This window comes from Hemitrygon akajei, chromosome 12, assembly GCF_048418815.1.
Source record: "Hemitrygon akajei chromosome 12, sHemAka1.3, whole genome shotgun sequence".
Classification (NCBI taxonomy): Eukaryota; Metazoa; Chordata; class Chondrichthyes; order Myliobatiformes; family Dasyatidae; genus Hemitrygon; species Hemitrygon akajei.
In genome coordinates this window covers 80,077,794-80,094,230 of record NC_133135.1, presented here as the reverse complement: position 1 = coordinate 80,094,230, position 16,437 = coordinate 80,077,794, and the positions used below count along the sequence as shown (strand labels likewise).

The 16,437-nt window shown below is 42.9% G+C and overlaps 1 protein-coding gene across 1 annotated transcript; it reads right to left on the bottom strand.

The window, feature by feature from the left end:
• Window positions 1-9,382: 9,382 nt before the first annotated feature.
• LOC140736605 (tumor necrosis factor ligand superfamily member 6-like) lies at window positions 9,383-13,428 on the bottom strand. Its single transcript, XM_073062425.1, has 4 exons — window positions 13,096-13,428; window positions 12,927-12,966; window positions 12,426-12,482; window positions 9,383-10,559 (listed from the first exon to the last, which is right to left on the bottom strand). The coding sequence occupies exons 1-4, from the start codon at window positions 13,330-13,332 to the stop codon at window positions 10,156-10,158; spliced, it is 738 nt and encodes a 245-aa protein (XP_072918526.1). The 5' UTR covers window positions 13,333-13,428; the 3' UTR covers window positions 9,383-10,155.
• Between the last annotated feature and the right edge of the window lie 3,009 nt (window positions 13,429-16,437).

Sequence of the window (16,437 nt, the reverse complement as noted above, 5' to 3'; positions counted from 1 at the left end):
TGCTCAGGCATTTCCCACTAAGGATCAGAAGGCGACGACAGTGGCGAAGGTGTTATGGGAGAAGTATTTTGTTCATTACGGCCTTCCCAGGCGAATCCATAGCGATCAGGGGCGGGACTTTGAGAGCCGCCTTATCCATGAATTACTGACTATGCTTCGGGTTGAGAAATCCAGGACTACCCCGTATCACCCACAGGGAGATCCGCAGCCAGAGAGGTTCAACTGGACCCTGTTGGATATGCTCGGGACGCTGGAGATTGGGCAGAAAAGCAGGTGGATTCGTCATATTGGACAATTGGTTCACTGTTACAATTGTACTCGCAATGATGCTACAGGATATTCGCCCTATTATCTGATGTTCGGGCGGGAAGCGAGATTGCCCATTGACTTGTGTTTTGGGGGTGAAGTGGGTGAATTACCCAGGAAGTCCTATCTAAAGTATGTGTCCGACATGAAGAGGGAGTTACAGCGGGCGTACAAGTTGGCCGAGGCGGCGGCTACCAAACAAAATCGGAGGAATAAGATGCAGTATGATCGAAAGGTGAAGTTTGTTCAATTATTGCCGGGCGACCGGGTCCTTTTACGGAATTTGGGACTCCCTGGTAAGCACAAGTTGGCAGACCGATGGGCGGCCAGCCCCTATGTAATAGAGAGCCAGATGCCGAACCTGCCAGTTTACCGGGTGAAATCTGAGGATGGGAAAGGGCCTATCAAGGTACTCCATCGGAATCACCTGCTGCCGCTGGGTCAAGCGGTGCAGGTGGATACGGAGCCAGAGTGGGAGGTTACGCCTAGTACAAGGATTCTGCGAGGGCGCGGGGAAAGGGAAGAGTCCGCTGCTGAAGAGCGGGGACGGGTCCCTCGGCCGGAAATGGCTACTGATTCGGAAGAGGACGACTCAGATGAGTGGCCCCTGTTCCCATTCGCTGGTGCTCCAGTACCAGGAGAGGAGGCTCCTGGCCCTTCCCATACTGAATTGGGTGAGAGGAGGGAAGGTCTTGAGGGTCAGATGGAGAGGCAGCCAACATTGGTGGGAGAGAGGGTGGAGCCCGAGCGTGAGCCGGAGAGATCTCAGGTGAGGGAGGACCCCCGTGAGGAAGGGGGTGAGGGTCTGTCAGGAAGACCTGGGGTGTCCGAGACAGTGGGTTTGCAGGTGGAGAGGGAGCCCAGTGGGGCAGAAGGGTTATGGAGATCTCAGAGGATTAGGCACCCCCCCAGAGCGGTTGACATATGTGGTACCAGGAGAACCGAATGTGATTTCTACTGCTCTGGGTAGTTATGTCACTGCTTTCTGCACCTGGGTTGGGTTTTGTGTGTTGCAAGAAGCTTTGGGGAACTCTAGTAATGCCATGAGGGCATGACATTTGCTGGTGGGGGGAGAATGTACAATGTCTTGTGTATGTTACTAAAAAGGGCTTCTTTGGTTTGTTACGAGTAGGAATGCTTCTTTGTCTGTTAAAAGTTTCTCTTGCCGTTGTTTCACTTTAGAATGGCTGATATGGTAATTGTATTCATTTGTTAATCAATGGGGAATGTTATTGTGTTTTGTGAGGCTGGGAACTTGGGGGAGGGGTTGCGCGGGCTTGGGGGAGTCCGGAGGAAGACGCCGAGGAAGGAAGACGTGCGCTCGGACGACCACCGGGAAGTCCGAAGTGGGAGTTTCGGGAGGACGACCACCGAGGAGTCGAATGGTTCGCTGGATGAGCTCCACCGATGTGCACTAAACTGACTGAACTTTGATAAGTTGGCGCCTTTTGTTTTTTTCTTGTATATATATACATATTGTATGCCTAATACTCTTTTAATTTTAGTAAACTCTTTAAAGTGTATTTCATACCGGTATTTGTTGTGGGTTTGATACTGTTGGCGGGCGCGAGGCATAAACGCGATTCTCACAGCACCTGCGTGTACGGGAGGTGGGTTGGTGTGTGGCTGGATCTCCTTTTCCCCTAGACATATACCAGCCTGTTGGGTAAATGTTACATGGGGAATTAAGCTGCATAACAGCCATGGATCGTTATCCCCTTCAACTCATGAATATGGCTTTCAAGATACTCCAAGGAGAGAGATGAAGGTGGAAACCTCACACATCAGAGTGAGTGCAGTGATGTCTCAACTATCACCTTTGGACAGTAAATTGCACCAGTGTGCCCTCTTCTCCAGGCAGCCATCCCCAGCTGAGAGAAACTATGGCATCAGCAATCGGGAGCTTCTTGTGGTTCAGTTAGCTTTGGAAGAATACTGTCACTGGCTAGAGAAGACCAAGAGCCCTTTTATTGTTTGGACTGACCATAGAACCTGGCTTATACTCAGGAGTCCGAGGCGAATTTCCAGGTAGGCCAGGTGGGCTTCGTTCTTTAACTGGTTTACTTTCATCCTGGCCTATCGACAGGGGTCAAAGAACAAGAAGCCATTCGCCTTGTCCCATCAGTTTGACCAACCGGAATGAGAGGAGTAACCTACTACCATTTGCCCCAAGCCAAATTGGTAGCATCAGTTCATTGGGGAATCAACACCGTTGTTCACAAGGCCCAAGTGCAAGGGGAGATTCCTGAGAATAGTTCCCCAGGTCAGCTGGTTGTCCCAAGTTCTGTCCAGTCCCAGGTGTTCCAACGGGGACATTCACTGAGAATGACCACTCACCCAGGGAATGCCAAGACCCTTGAGAGGAGGTATTGGTGGCCCGAAATGACAAAAGAGGTCCGGCAGCATGTCCAGGCATGCAAGGTGTGCGCCCAAGACAAGGAGCCCTGAACCCAACCTCAAGGGCTCCTCCACCCCCTACCTGTTCCAGAAAGACCATGGGCACATGTCTCCATAGACTTAGTCACAGTCTTCCTCCATCCAAGGGAAAGACTGTCATCCTGGTAGTTGTCAATTGGTTTTCAAAAGCTTGCCTTGCAGAAGCTACCATCTGCAGTGAAGATGGCCAAAATTCTCCTGGATCAGGCCTTCAGGACCCATGGATCCCCAGTGAACATTGTCCCAGATTGTGGTCCACAATCCACATCACATTTCTGGAAGGTATTCTGCATGCTATTTGGGACAACAGCAATTTTTCCCTAGGGTTTCACCGGCAGTCCAATAGCCAGATGGAACAGATCAACCATGATTTAGATTGCACCCTGAGATACCTAGCCTCAGAAAGACTTGATGTGCGGTTCAACCATTTGACGTGGGCAGAAGTTGCCCACAACACCTTATAGCATTCAGCAGACAGGATGTCACTGTCCCAGTACCAGTTTGGTTATACTCTGCCAATCCTTCCAGAACGGGAGGCTGAGGTTGGGGTCACTGTGGCAGAAGATTTCATCCAATCTGCAAGCAAAAATGGATTAGGGCAAGAAAGATTTTTCTGGCATCGGCCTGGAAGGTGGAAATCAAGGCGAATGGAGGGAGAAGCCAGGGTGCCAAAAGGTCTGGCTGTCCACTCATGATTTGCCTCTCTAGGTGGAGTCTAGAAAGTTCCCGTCCAAGTTCACCAGACCCTTCAGAGTCCTGAGGAAGTAAACCCGGTGGCTTACACCTTGCAGCTCTCCAAGGCTCTGAAGATCAATCCCACCTTCCAAATCTCTAAATTAAAACCTGTCTGCACCTCGCCCTTGACCCCATTGCCACCCAGGTTTATCGATGGGGAACAGGTCTTCACAGTGAGAAGGCGTTTGGACACGTACTGTTCGGGGTGTTCGGCAATACCTCATGGACTCGGATTCGGACCCCAGGAGAGATGCTGGGTGCCTGAAAGAGCTACCTCAGATCCGGCTCTCATCCACGACTATCATCACTGTCTCTCCGAACAGCCAAGGCTGTCAGGAGTCAGCCAAAGAGGAAGGGATCCTGTTATCAGTCGTGCCCAACCATGCCAGCTTCTGGGATTTAGACGCTCTCATTCTCCAGAATATGGATAGCTGGTGCAGCCCCTTTACGGTGCAGGATGGTCCTACTAAGTGGCAGTCATGTTTTAGGCATAAAGAATTGAGTATTTAAAGAGCACCTGACCCGAGGTTTGCTGTTCAATCGTAAGCCTACTAGTGATTTTGTCTAGAGTCTGTTTCGTGCTCAGTTTCCGATCCAGTGTTTCGATCCTTGCTTCAGATGCTCCAGCATTTGGGTCCAAACCATCCTGTCACACATCGCGGGAGCACCCCCTCAGGCAAGTGCATTCGAGATTCTAACTTCTCTCCGTGAAAAACTAAAGGTGCTGCAAATGACACCATCTCATTGACCCAAACAGCCTTTTTCCGTGCTACAAAAATTCTTTAATCTTAGATCCTTCCTAAACTTCTTTTCCATTACCCTAAACCTCTGCCATCCAGTGTCAGACCTCTCTGCTATGAAGAAACAGTTCCTACTATCTACACAACACTACCCACTCTCCCAGATGTCCCCCCCCCCCGCTCCAAGGAAAACAAACTAAGCCACTTTCCAAATTCACGTGCATCTCTCCTGAACCCCATGTTTTTATCTTCGCCATCAACTCTCTTCACCTCCCAGTACTGAACTGATTGACCAGAGAGCTGTGTGGTGGTGAGACCAAGAGTTCATAGAACATTACAGCACAGAAACAGGCCTTTTGGCCCTTCTTGGCTGTGCCAAACCATTTTTCTGCCTAGTCCCACTGACCTGCACCTGGCCCATATCCCTCCATACACCTCTCATCCATGTACCTGTCCAAGTTTTTCTTAAATGTTAAAAGTGATCCCACATTTACCAATTCATCTGGCAGCTCATTCCACACTCCCACCACTCTCTGTGTGAAGAAGCCCCCCCCCACAATGTTCCCTTTAAACTTCTCCCCCTTCACCCTTAACCCATGTCATCTGGTTTTTTTCTCCCCTAGCCTCAGTGAAAAAAGCCTGCTTGCATTCCCTCTATCTATACCCATCATCATTTTATATACCTCTATCAAATCTCCCCTCATTCTTCTACACTCCAGGGAATAAAGTCCTAACCTATTCAACCTTTCTCTGTAACTCAGTTTCTCAAGTCCCGGGAACATCCTTGTAAACCTTCTCTGCAAACTTTCAACCTTATTAATATCCTTCCTGTAATTACGTAACCAAAACTGCTCACAATACTCCAAATTCAGCCTCACCAATGCCTTATACAACCTCACCATAACATTCCAATTCTTATACTCAGTACTTTGATTTATAAAGGCCAATGTACTAAAAGCTCTCTTCACTACCTTATCTACCTGTGACACCACTTTTAGGGAATTTTGTATCTGTGTTCCTAGATCCCTCTGTTCTACTGCACTCCTCAGTGCCCTACCATTTACCTTGTATGTTCTGCCTTGGTTTTTCCTTCCAAAGTGCAATACCTCACACTTGTCTGTATTAAACTCCATCTGCCATTTTTCAGCCCATTTTTCCAGCTGGTCCAGATCCCTCTGAAAGCTTTGAAAACCTTCCTCATTGTCCACTGCACCTCCAATCTTTGTATCATCAGCAAATTCAGGCCCAAAGACCTTGGTGTTAACTTTACAAGGTGAATGGGTTAGTAGGTTAATTAGTCATAATGGTGTAATGGGTGGTGTGAGCTCATTGGGACAGAAGTGCTAGTTTCTGTGCTCTAAGTAAAAATAAAAATACAACTAATCAGTTGCCTTGTGTGAGTGGTTGCAATGAATGAATAGATAGTCAAATGTCACCCTCAGCTGCTGCTTAGCTCACCACACCCGTCATTCACCAACCAACAACCTTTATCAAATAAGATTCACACCTAGCAAATATACGCTTCAGTCCAAGCCCAGGCTCTTGCTGTGGTGCTGTTGCAAGCTTTACACCAAGGTCACTCATCTGTCACACAGTGCCAGAAATACAACCATGAGGGTCACTTCCCCTAAGCAGTACACACCTCGTCTGCTTTTTGCAGGGCTGAGTAACACACATGCACACTCCACCCAGTGGGAGAAAGGCACCTTTGCTTATACCACCCTTCGGAGAGAGGACAAGGACGCCCGTTTTGGAAAGGGCATGGCCAATTGAGGGGCGGAGTCGATGCAGAGGAATGGAGAAGAGGTAAACTGACTTGTGAGGAGGGTCACTAGGGAGCTCTCGAGTCATCAGGACATAGGAGGCTACAGACCAAGAGGCAGCCAGGGATGAGTATGGTCTTCTTACCTGTCCATGGTGAAGATCTGAAAGGAGAATGGAGCAAGCTGCTGGTAAGAAGGGGCGAAGGCAAGAGGTGCAGGCTCACATCATCTGCAGCTTCCAAATCAAGGGCACGGGACATCAGAAGAAGGGCTGGGTCTGACGCTACTCTAAGCTCCAAATCTCTCGATCCCGCCACTGGTCACAGGATGGTGCCTCTGAACTCCCATCCGCCACTGGGCTGAACCTTGGCTTTACCACAGTCGTGAGTAGACTTTGGGGTCAAGGTCATACAGCACAGAACCAGGTCCTTTGGCCCAAATGATCCGTGCTGATCTGCTGAATCAGACTGCCTACCCTGGGAATAAAAGTAAATACTCTGTTTATTTTCTTTACTTCACATGATCATAACTAATTCCATTAACTGTTACTTTGTTTTAACAAAATACATAATGATTCTTACTTTTTAATCGTTTTCATGTAACTTAAGGCAAATCTACTGATTGTCAAACATTTAAAAACAATTCAAAGGCTTCTTGCAGCAGTAAGTTGTTAGGTCATTGGAGTGGGCAAGATTTGGATGGAGGGTCATTGGTCTGAAACATTAACTTCGTTTCTCTCTCCATAAGAGCTACCTGACATGCTGAGTATCCCCTGCATTTTCTGTTTTTGTAAGTTAACTATGGTTTATTTATTTAAAGTGCGCAGAACTACAGTTGGTGCTTCTGATGTGCTTGAGAGAATGAGTTTCCTTGAAACGATGCAATGGCCTGGACAACCAACATGGTAAAAACTCTAATAATTCACTTTTAAATTGTTCAGAAAATCTGGTGGTTTAGCACGTGGCTCACTGGGTGCTGATTCTCAGAATCTGTCTAACTCACTGGGACCCTAGCTCCCACGCTCCCTCTTTGCCACTCTCACCCCGCTCTAATCAGGAAGGAGACTACATAGCAACCAAGCCAGGATCACAAGATTCAAAAACAGCTACTTTCCCCAAGCAGTAAGGCTGATCAACACCTCCACCCCCAACCACCACTTTATTGTTTCCTATCAGTCACATTATGTACAGACACTCCTGTGCCCAGCATTACTTTATGGACATACAATAAATCTATGTATATAAGCTATCTTATGTATTTACATTTATTATGTTTTTGATTATTATTGTGTCCTTTATTTTATTGCTTTTCTTGTGCTGCATCAGATCTTACTTACTGTCAACTGCGTTGCTGGCATTTAGGGCAACAATGGAGGTCCTCCATTTTTGACAGCGATCAGAGCTTCCTTCATCATGTCAGTAGCTCTGTCTTGCTTTTCACTACTGTCAGTCCTGCAAGTCCTGGGTGGAGACTCAGGAATACCATCAGGATTCTTCATTGCTGTTTCCATAATAGTCATGTCTTACGAGTCAGGGTTGTTAGCGCTGAGCTGGTCCCCCGAACCTGGAGGACCAGTCTGGCCTCTGCCCTTTGACCTGTTTGGTATTGGTGACCAAAAGCTAACAAAGAAAGCTCTGACCCCAGCCAACGTAGCTCTCCGGGTCATTGAGGCACACAAGCCTCCAAACCACAAGGTTGTGGTCCTTTTGGAGGTGCATCATATCAGCAGTAACATTTATTTCATTTTCCTTTACACTTGTGTACCGGAAATGACATAAAACAATCTTGCACATTTGGACTCTGATTCCTGTGCTCTCTTTACACTCATCAAATTCTATTTCGTCCATGCTCTTGAAACTTACCTGGAAACTGGAAATTAGAAAAAGCTTTACATTACTGTACTGAGCAACATCTTTAAAAAAAAAGTGAATTAAACGTTAAATAAAATTATATCCAATGGTCTGAAAAATCTGCCTGTCCGGCACCACCGAAATTCTGAGCATTCTGGATTAAATTATTTTTGTTCTGCAATATGCATAATGAAAGGAAATAGCAATTGTCTGCTTAACACTTTTGAGTATAGTTTCTTTTACACTAGATCTGTCTGCTGCTCCAGGTCCATGTAAAGGTCACTTGGTGACAGAGCAGCCTCTGACTGGTTGACTGCAAAATGATTGCTGATTGGCTGCTGTAAAGACAAAGTGGAGCGTGGGATAGGAAATTAGGCCATGAAATATACCATCGTGGCTGGAGAGGTACTTAGCAAAATAAGGCCTTCCTCCTGTAGTAAAGGGGGAGCAGTGCATGATAGACTGTGTTTAATTTTAAGATCAACATCAATATAAGTCAGTTTTAAAACCACATTAGCTAAAACAGTAACTCTCTGAGTCAGAAGTTTGTCGTTTTAGCTTTTGTTCAGAGCTCTGGGTACAGTAGTCCAGCTCATTACTCTGTATGGTACTGTGGGTGACCTGTTGACTAGGATGCAATGTAAATATGAGGCTTGACCTGCTCTCCCACACTGCACTATTCAATCCCCATACACAGTAACCAACAATGAGCATTCCCAGAACCCCTAGCCTTTCAGGTATTAGGACTCGCATAAGTAAACTACCATCATCCACCCCTTCTGCCAACTCTCTCAATTCCCATGCTATCTTCATTCCCACTGTCATCTGCCCCAGTCCCTTAACTCTGAAACTGCCACCCTTCCCTCCAAGTTCATCATGTGCCAGCATTACCAATACAAACCCCCGAACTTCGCCTCCTAACAGGTGTAATTGCATTGAAAGGAATTAACAAAAGGTTTATTGGTCTCTGTTGTGGCTTTTGTCTTCTGAAACTCAGAGGAAAGGGAAAGGACTTGAACCTATGAGGTCTTCACAGACCAGATGAGGAGTTCATTCTCCCATGGGAATCTTCAACTGTGGGTCCCTGTTTACGAGTTCAGAACGAGAGGAGACAATTTTCCCTCTTTTGAATGGTTGTGAATCACTCTAGCTTAAAAAGCATTGCAACAGAGTCTTGATTATTGCAGGGGCTCATTCTTGATAGGGTTAATAGTGACAGAAAGGAATGTGGAACTGAAGTTACAATGAGACCACTTATGACTTTGAATGGCAGAGCACACTTGAAGGCCAAGTGGCCCATTCTTGTTCCCTTGGTTGTTTGTAAATATAACAAACTCTAAATAGGCTGACCACTGCCGCTGAAATTGCAGTTAATGATTAACACTTTTTGGGTAGAACTTCCAGGAGTATATCCTTATTAAGAGAAAAATGTCAAAGCCTTCCAATAAAATCCCTAACACAATTCATTGACAATTTTTTCTAAAACTGATATTTATTTATAAATTATGTCATATATAAAATTAAAAATATAAGATCTACACATTACCATTGAAATTAGGTAAGTTAGTATTGCACAAATTTTTTCATCATAAAAATGGTTACCAATAAAATCAAAATGTGCTGTGTTTCAAAGTGACGTAAAATCAAAGATGGTGTCCACCAGGACATTGATATGCTCTGACAGATACCTTTGTCCAGAATAGAAGATCTCAAATGAGCAATTCAATGAGACTGCATATAATGCACACATAACAGTATGTTTCTCAGGGAAGCTTCTCCGTCTTCAAAATGAATATTTTACAATGCATTCACAACCAAATCCATTGCACACATATCAAATTTAACTAGATTTCTGAAATGGTGTTGTAATCACTAAAATGCAATAGGTTGCTCTCAGTTCAACAGAGTCTGAAGGTCAAATGAAAGACCAAGAACTTTTCTGAATTGCCTATATCTGTGTTTTGCTTGTATAAATTCTTTTGAAGTTGAACAATATTCAACCTTGATATTTTAATTTCACAACAACAATTTTTGAGTATAATAATCTTCTTGTTACTGTTGACAAATTAATAGTTAAAAGATCAACTGAATAATTGAATCATGGTCACAGAAATGGCTCTGTCCTCCTTTTTGTCCTTATCCACTCCTCCATCCCGTGGAGTAGATCAGCCTCAGTTAAAACAAAATTGATTGTTTTCCCAAATCCTTAACTGTTTGGAAACAGAAAGAATCAATCAAAGGGTAGAAATCTTAAATGCTGGTGTGAGTGGAATACATTCTTTGAATTTCTGTTTAAATAACATTATATAAATGAGCAAATGTGTGTTAAAGCTTATATAATCCAAAGAAAGTTTTAGACTCATCAGTATCAACTAACTTGGGATATGACACATTAACATAAAGTGACTCTCCTTTGGAAAGGTATGCTATTCCTCCTTGGTAACTACTTGTGGCCCAGTCTTTGTCATTTGATGAACAATAGCTTGTTTTCTTTGTTTCCATGAGAATCAAGTCTTTGTGATAGCGATCTGTTCGTTTGAACATGATGTGCTCTAAGTTCTTGTTTAGTTCACATTTAAATGCTCGGAAATAGATCTTAGAATATATGAAGAAAAATCCAGTTTCATTGACGATGAGACCTCTGTCTTTATATAGGACACCCCGGGTAAAGGCATTGCCCAGATGGTCGTGCCACGTGAGTGGGTTGGAACCTTTATTTTGATAAGAGCCTGGTGTAAAAACATTGCAAGTAAAGATTATTAATATACAATTCAAAATTAAACATTACGAATACTTATTATCTAGGAGTAACAAGAAGTATTCGTCACTAGTGGTTAGGATAACACATCAAGTAAATGAATGCATTCCACTTTTGTCCAGTGCCAAAATACCCAGGCCAAATGAATATGAAAACCACTATAAATATAATATTATCAATGAATGTAGAGTACAATGGAAACTTTTCTATAATTTTAATGAAAGGAATGCGATTAAAACTGATGAACTGAGGTCTGAGCAACAGACACAAAATGCTGGAGGAACTCAGCAGGCCAGGCAACACCTATGGAAAGGAGTACAGTCCCCAGGAAGGGTCTGAGGTCGGAGGTCACAATGACTCTTAAAGGACATGAAGCTTGGCTAGTCTCAAATAAGCTCCCAGTTATGCCCAAGCTCATCGGAAGAGATGAAATGAAGGTAGAAGCTACTACTGTAATCATAGGGTTCACCTAGTCACCAAATGTTAGATCAATATCAAAATATCAATCTACCACATCTAATGATGCTTAAGGTCAGGTCGAGCTGCTGACTGACAAGGCAGTGGTGGGAGTAGGAGTTGAGAATATCACCTGTTCACTAAAATAACTTCGACTTCAACAAGCATAAAACACAAGCAAAGATGCTGAATGACCTGCTTCCAACATTTTCTACTTTTATTTGCTTTGTATTTTAAATTTCACTGTATTACAGGCCTGAAAGTAATCTCATGGCAGGCTAATTGTTCAATCTCTTTAGTAATAACTGTTAGTATTACACTGAGCAGGTAAAAACACTCTGAGCTTGCAACCGGTCCTGTGCCGTTCCTTTCTCTTAATCAGCAAGCATATATAAATTCTTATTTCTTTTAATTATCAAAAGACAATGTGTGCTTTGATCTACTTTTGGATGTACTTTAATGCTAAACAAATTCTTTCAAGACTTCAGCTTATTTTTACTGGTTCCATTACCAGATTCAGTTACCAAGCATTTTGCTAACTTGTCTTACAAAGTGCACTAGAGACAGCTAGTGGCAAGACTGTAGTACTGCAGCACATTTTGATTTTTTTTATTATTACGAGGGCTGATATCAAAGTAGGAAAACTTGACACACAAAAAGCCTAGCTGATCCATGCATTTTTTTCCTGATATTTCCCTTCTTCCCTTAATCCCTGCATATATTACCTTATATATTTCTCTCTTCAACTTGGCTCTGTACGCTACACTTCTAACTTGTTGCACATAACTATTCTTCCACCCATATTATGTGAAGTCTCAATGAACTAGTTTTTCAACTATGCCCCCTGGTGAATTAGATCAACATTATTCATTCCCATAATAATTTTAAGTATTTTTATTACTTCTTTCCCAATGATAGCAAATCTAAAATCTTCAATCTTTCCTCCCAAAGTTCCTGAGGTTAGTTGATTTCAAATGTCTAATTCTGGACAAACTTGAAAGCAATAAAATCTATTGTATGTTTCCTGAGTGAATATTGGTTAAATTTTTTGGCTGCATGGCTTCATTTTATCAAACCTAAATAAAATTCTAATCAAAATTAATAACATTTAATAAAATTCAAGTCAGTAAAATGGAAGGAATCCAAGATATTAGTTCTGTCTTCATTCTATAGATTTATTTTTGTCCTAGCTATTTTATGTTTTTCTCACTGAAATTCACCCCCCACTGCCCACACCCCTTCTCTGCATAGCTTTTGAATCATTGTCCTTGCTGGTCTCTCCCGTTACTTTCTGTTTCATTTTATGTCTCCCAGTCCTCTTCAGAACTACCATTCTAATACTGATTCCAGTACTCCGAAGTATCAATAATTTGTCACTGACCTGTTAGATGTGCAGCTGCTTTGAGATTCCTGGGTGGTTCTGTCACATTTTTAACTCCTGTGGAAGGCACAAAGTTATGATCCTTTAGCAAGAAGAGGCAGAATTGCATCATGTGTCACATACTGAACAAATGAAGTACAACTTTGGATAGCCCTCTATTTTGTTGCAAAATATTATGGTTGAATGAATCAACAACTTCAAATACTGGTGATTTTATCAAAATCATTTTCTACAGTCTGAGTAATTCAGATAGAGATCAATGTAAGAGCGAGTCTTTTTCCTTTGCAAACTTCCTTGATAGTTAATACCATTTTAGCAATTGCCCTTTTTAACTTTATCTTCTTCATTTTGACTCTCTACACTCCTCCCCAGGACTCTGAATGATAACAGAATCCTTAGGTCTCTGCTGAGCCCCAAGAAGTACCAGATCACATTTGCAAGACTAGTAGGTCAAAGTAAATGACATTTTGCATAATTATATTTAAACTAGCCCATGCTTACCAATAATTTTCTCTGCACGTGGCCCCTTTGGTCTATTATCCTGATTAAAAGAAAGGAAAAGAAAAATTAGCCTGCACCTTCTCATCCAAGTTGCCTGCTTTAATCCCATATCACTCAGTTCCTCCACCATTCCCACCTCAACCTTTCATTTAGTTGATTAGCAATGTACCTCTTTTATCTCTTTGATATCCTTTTCGAGGTCAATTAAATAGACCGTCCCCAGTGCAACCCATGCCAGAGTTAGTAGAACCAAGTTCAGAATGAGGATGGAGCCCACTGTCTTGCAGTCACACTTTCTCCTCTTCTTCAGGGTGGGCGGAGTCCAGACTGGTGCCTGCACATAGGGATTGAGGTTCGGATTTCCATCCACCATGAACACTTGCGGATATGCATAGCTCTGTTGCATCGTTGGTCACTCAAGCAAATAAATAAGCCTGCAGAGCAGTACTTCCTTTGATAATGTTTCCTTCAGTAGCCTCTCCTAGTGTAAAGTAATCCTTCAGCTTGTGTATTAAGTTTCTATACTGCTCAACCAACTGTGGGAGCTTCTTTTTATAGTGAGAATCTGTTCCGTGCATGCCCACATACACACCCCCTTTACTTAAAGTGTGAACAGACAACCAAACATTTCCAAGCACTGGCCACCTTCTATCAACTGATCACATTTGCACTTAAGGCTTGTGGTTTGTGCTTTAGCTGTTTTTACGTCTGTTGGCTGAAGGCTTTTTGTAGGTTAGGTGCATCAGTAAGCTGTTAGAAACGATACTCAAACAGATTGATAATTCATATGCCTTAAATGAGCAGGTGTTCAGCTGCCCAGCCACATTTAAGGTGATAGTTATTGCAAAGTACTTGTGAAGAGGTGGCCAGATATGTGGATGTGACCTGTGCACCATCAATTCTAAATATATCCCATATCTTGAACCCTTTAGTAACACCATAAGGATCTCAGTAGACCTCATGCAATGAATTACTGTTCTCTTGAACTGCACTCAGTGAGTTGAAATCATTTTTTAAAAGATCCAGAATATATCTATCCATATCATAGATTATAGGTTCTAAAACGGACGGCTCTTGCAATGGGTTTGGAGATTGTAAAGCATGGTTAACGAGAAGCTGGCAGTGCACAAAGTATATCTTACCCATTTCTCATGAGACTCAGCTTCCATCTCAGCCCCAATCTAAACTCTCAAGTGCCTACAGAAAGGGTCTAGTTCCAAAGACAGGCTGGAACCAGTATAAGGCAGTCTTCACTTAATAAAAGGGGAAGAATGTTGTGCCTGCAGTAAGATCATTGTGAGGTAATAGCAGGTTGTCTAAGAGGTCCCAACACAAAGAGAACAGACTGTGACACTGTGAAAAGGTGGAGTTCTGTCTTTGTGTACATTCAACAGCTGAATGGCAGTGACACACAGAGAAATTAATGGTGGGAAACAGGCTTTCAGCATCTGTTGCAAAGCTAGTTCTCAAATATGGACGGGGTTATCCAATGCCTCTTGCAAGACATCTACCCCACAAGCAACAGCAGCAGCCTCACACACGGCTCAATGCATCAATCCTCATCACTCTTACAACTTACCTATGCAGTCCCAGCTGCACCATCGCACAAACACACAACTCAGAACTGGCACACCAACTGTGAGAGCAACCCCGTAAATTCAAAGGGAACACAGCACCCCTTTGAGTTTACAGGGAGTGTGAGTAACAGATTGTGTGATGAGTAACCAATAGAATGGGAGAGGAACAAATATTAAAGTTGAGCTTAGAGCAGGGATACCTAAGCAGGGGTCCACAGAACCCCTGCTTAATGTATTGGTCCATAGCCAATAAAAGATTTAGAAACCCTAGCTTAGAGAAACTGAAGAGTTAAAAATTTATGGTCCACAATGTAGGTCAGGATTATGACGATTAAAAATTTACATTGAAATTGCTGACTCATTAGCTCACCTAAAGTTAATTTATCAATTGGAAAGTAACTTCAACTTGTACTAAAACCAAATATAGCAAGAATTTTGCAGCCTTGAGTTACGTCTGTGTTGAACTCCTGTTGGTTAAGAGCGGCTGAATGCACATGGAAAATGAAAGAAACAAAGAGGAAATCCTAGAACTGCAAAACCAAAGTGACCAAGTTACCGTCATCAGTATTTGTCATCGAATTGAACTAAACCTAATTTTTGTCAGTATCAATTACGAAGTGTACTTCTAGTAACTGACAGTGAACCTTTCAGAAACATATAGTAATTATTCCCCTTTGCCGTACTCTCACAGACGGACTGGTGAACATTTGACACCTGCAATTTTCATCACTCCTTAAATATGAAACCTGATATTTGAAGATACAGTTAATTGTGCTGATGGACTTTTCAGTAGTTCAAGAACTGTGGGCAAAATGTAAACACCCCAGGAGTTACAGCACACAATGAAAATGGTTAAGGATTGAGCTTAGAGCAGGGGTCCACTGAACCCTTGCTTTATGTATTGGTCCATAGCCAATAAAAGATTTAGAAACCCTAGCTTAGAGAAACTGAAGAGTTAAAAATTTATGGTCCACAATGTAGGTCAGGATTATGATGATTAAAAATTTACTGGTGAAACTGGCTAAAAGGAATTTTTGTTTGACATAGCTTGGGTATCTTTGATTTGAGTTTTGAGCATCATGTAAAATAGAACAGAATAGAATGATAGAAACAGTTTGGACAAAAGAAAGCAAGTTAGTACACTGGATCTCTACAGGTTACCTATATAGATCAGTGACAGAGTAGACAGCCAGCACCTTTTTCCCAGAGCGGCAATGACCAATATAAGAGGACTTTTGCAGTGCCTTGGTGCTCACACAGGCAGGTAGCTGAAAAAAAGACAGCAATCACGCACGTGAGAATGCACACCTTGCGATGCCATTCGACCTGGCCAATGCCCCTGCTGTTTTCGAAGACCTGGTCAACGGTGTGCTCCGGGGTATGTTGAATCAGTTTGTTCTCGTGTACTTGGACAACATTTTTATCTATTCCAGCTCTCACCAGGAACACATCCAGCATGTCCAGAAGATTCTCAAATGGCTCCTTGAGAACAACCTTATTGCCAAGCCAGAGAAGTGTGAATTCCATACAGGGGTCATTTTTGGGCTACATCCTCACCCCTTCCAGTGTTCAAACGGACCCATGAAAAGTTCAGGCACTCGCAGAGAGGCCCAAGCCATCTACAGTCAAACAGGTGCTGCGGTTCATGGAGTATGCCATTTAACTATATACATGTACAGTATATAACATAAATAACTATATAATGTATATAGACAACATTTCTCTGAGCCTTTTTTGTAAAGCATAGTAGTACACATAACACAGATAACACATGATAACTTATGAAGGTAAGGATAAAAGGTGAATCACACATAAATAACAAACTAAAGTGTATTCATATTAAATATTGTAACATATGGAACAGATTAACCAGTGACACAAGTACCGTACATGTTCGCACAGCATTGTGGACCAAAGGGCCTGTGTTGTGCTGT

Bases quoted from the DNA above. Each gene is read 5' to 3' on its own strand.
- LOC140736605 (XM_073062425.1), bottom strand. From the start codon at position 13,332: ATGCAACAGAGCTATGCATATCCGCAAGTGTTCATGGTGGATGGAAAT. The intron at 12,483-12,926 runs GTAAGCATGGGC...TGCCTTCCACAG, and splicing joins ACGTGCAGAGAAAATTATTG to GAGTTAAAAATGTGACAGAA. The intron at 10,560-12,425 runs GTCAGTGACAAA...TTTTTACACCAG, and splicing joins AGCAGCTGCACATCTAACAG to GCTCTTATCAAAATAAAGGT.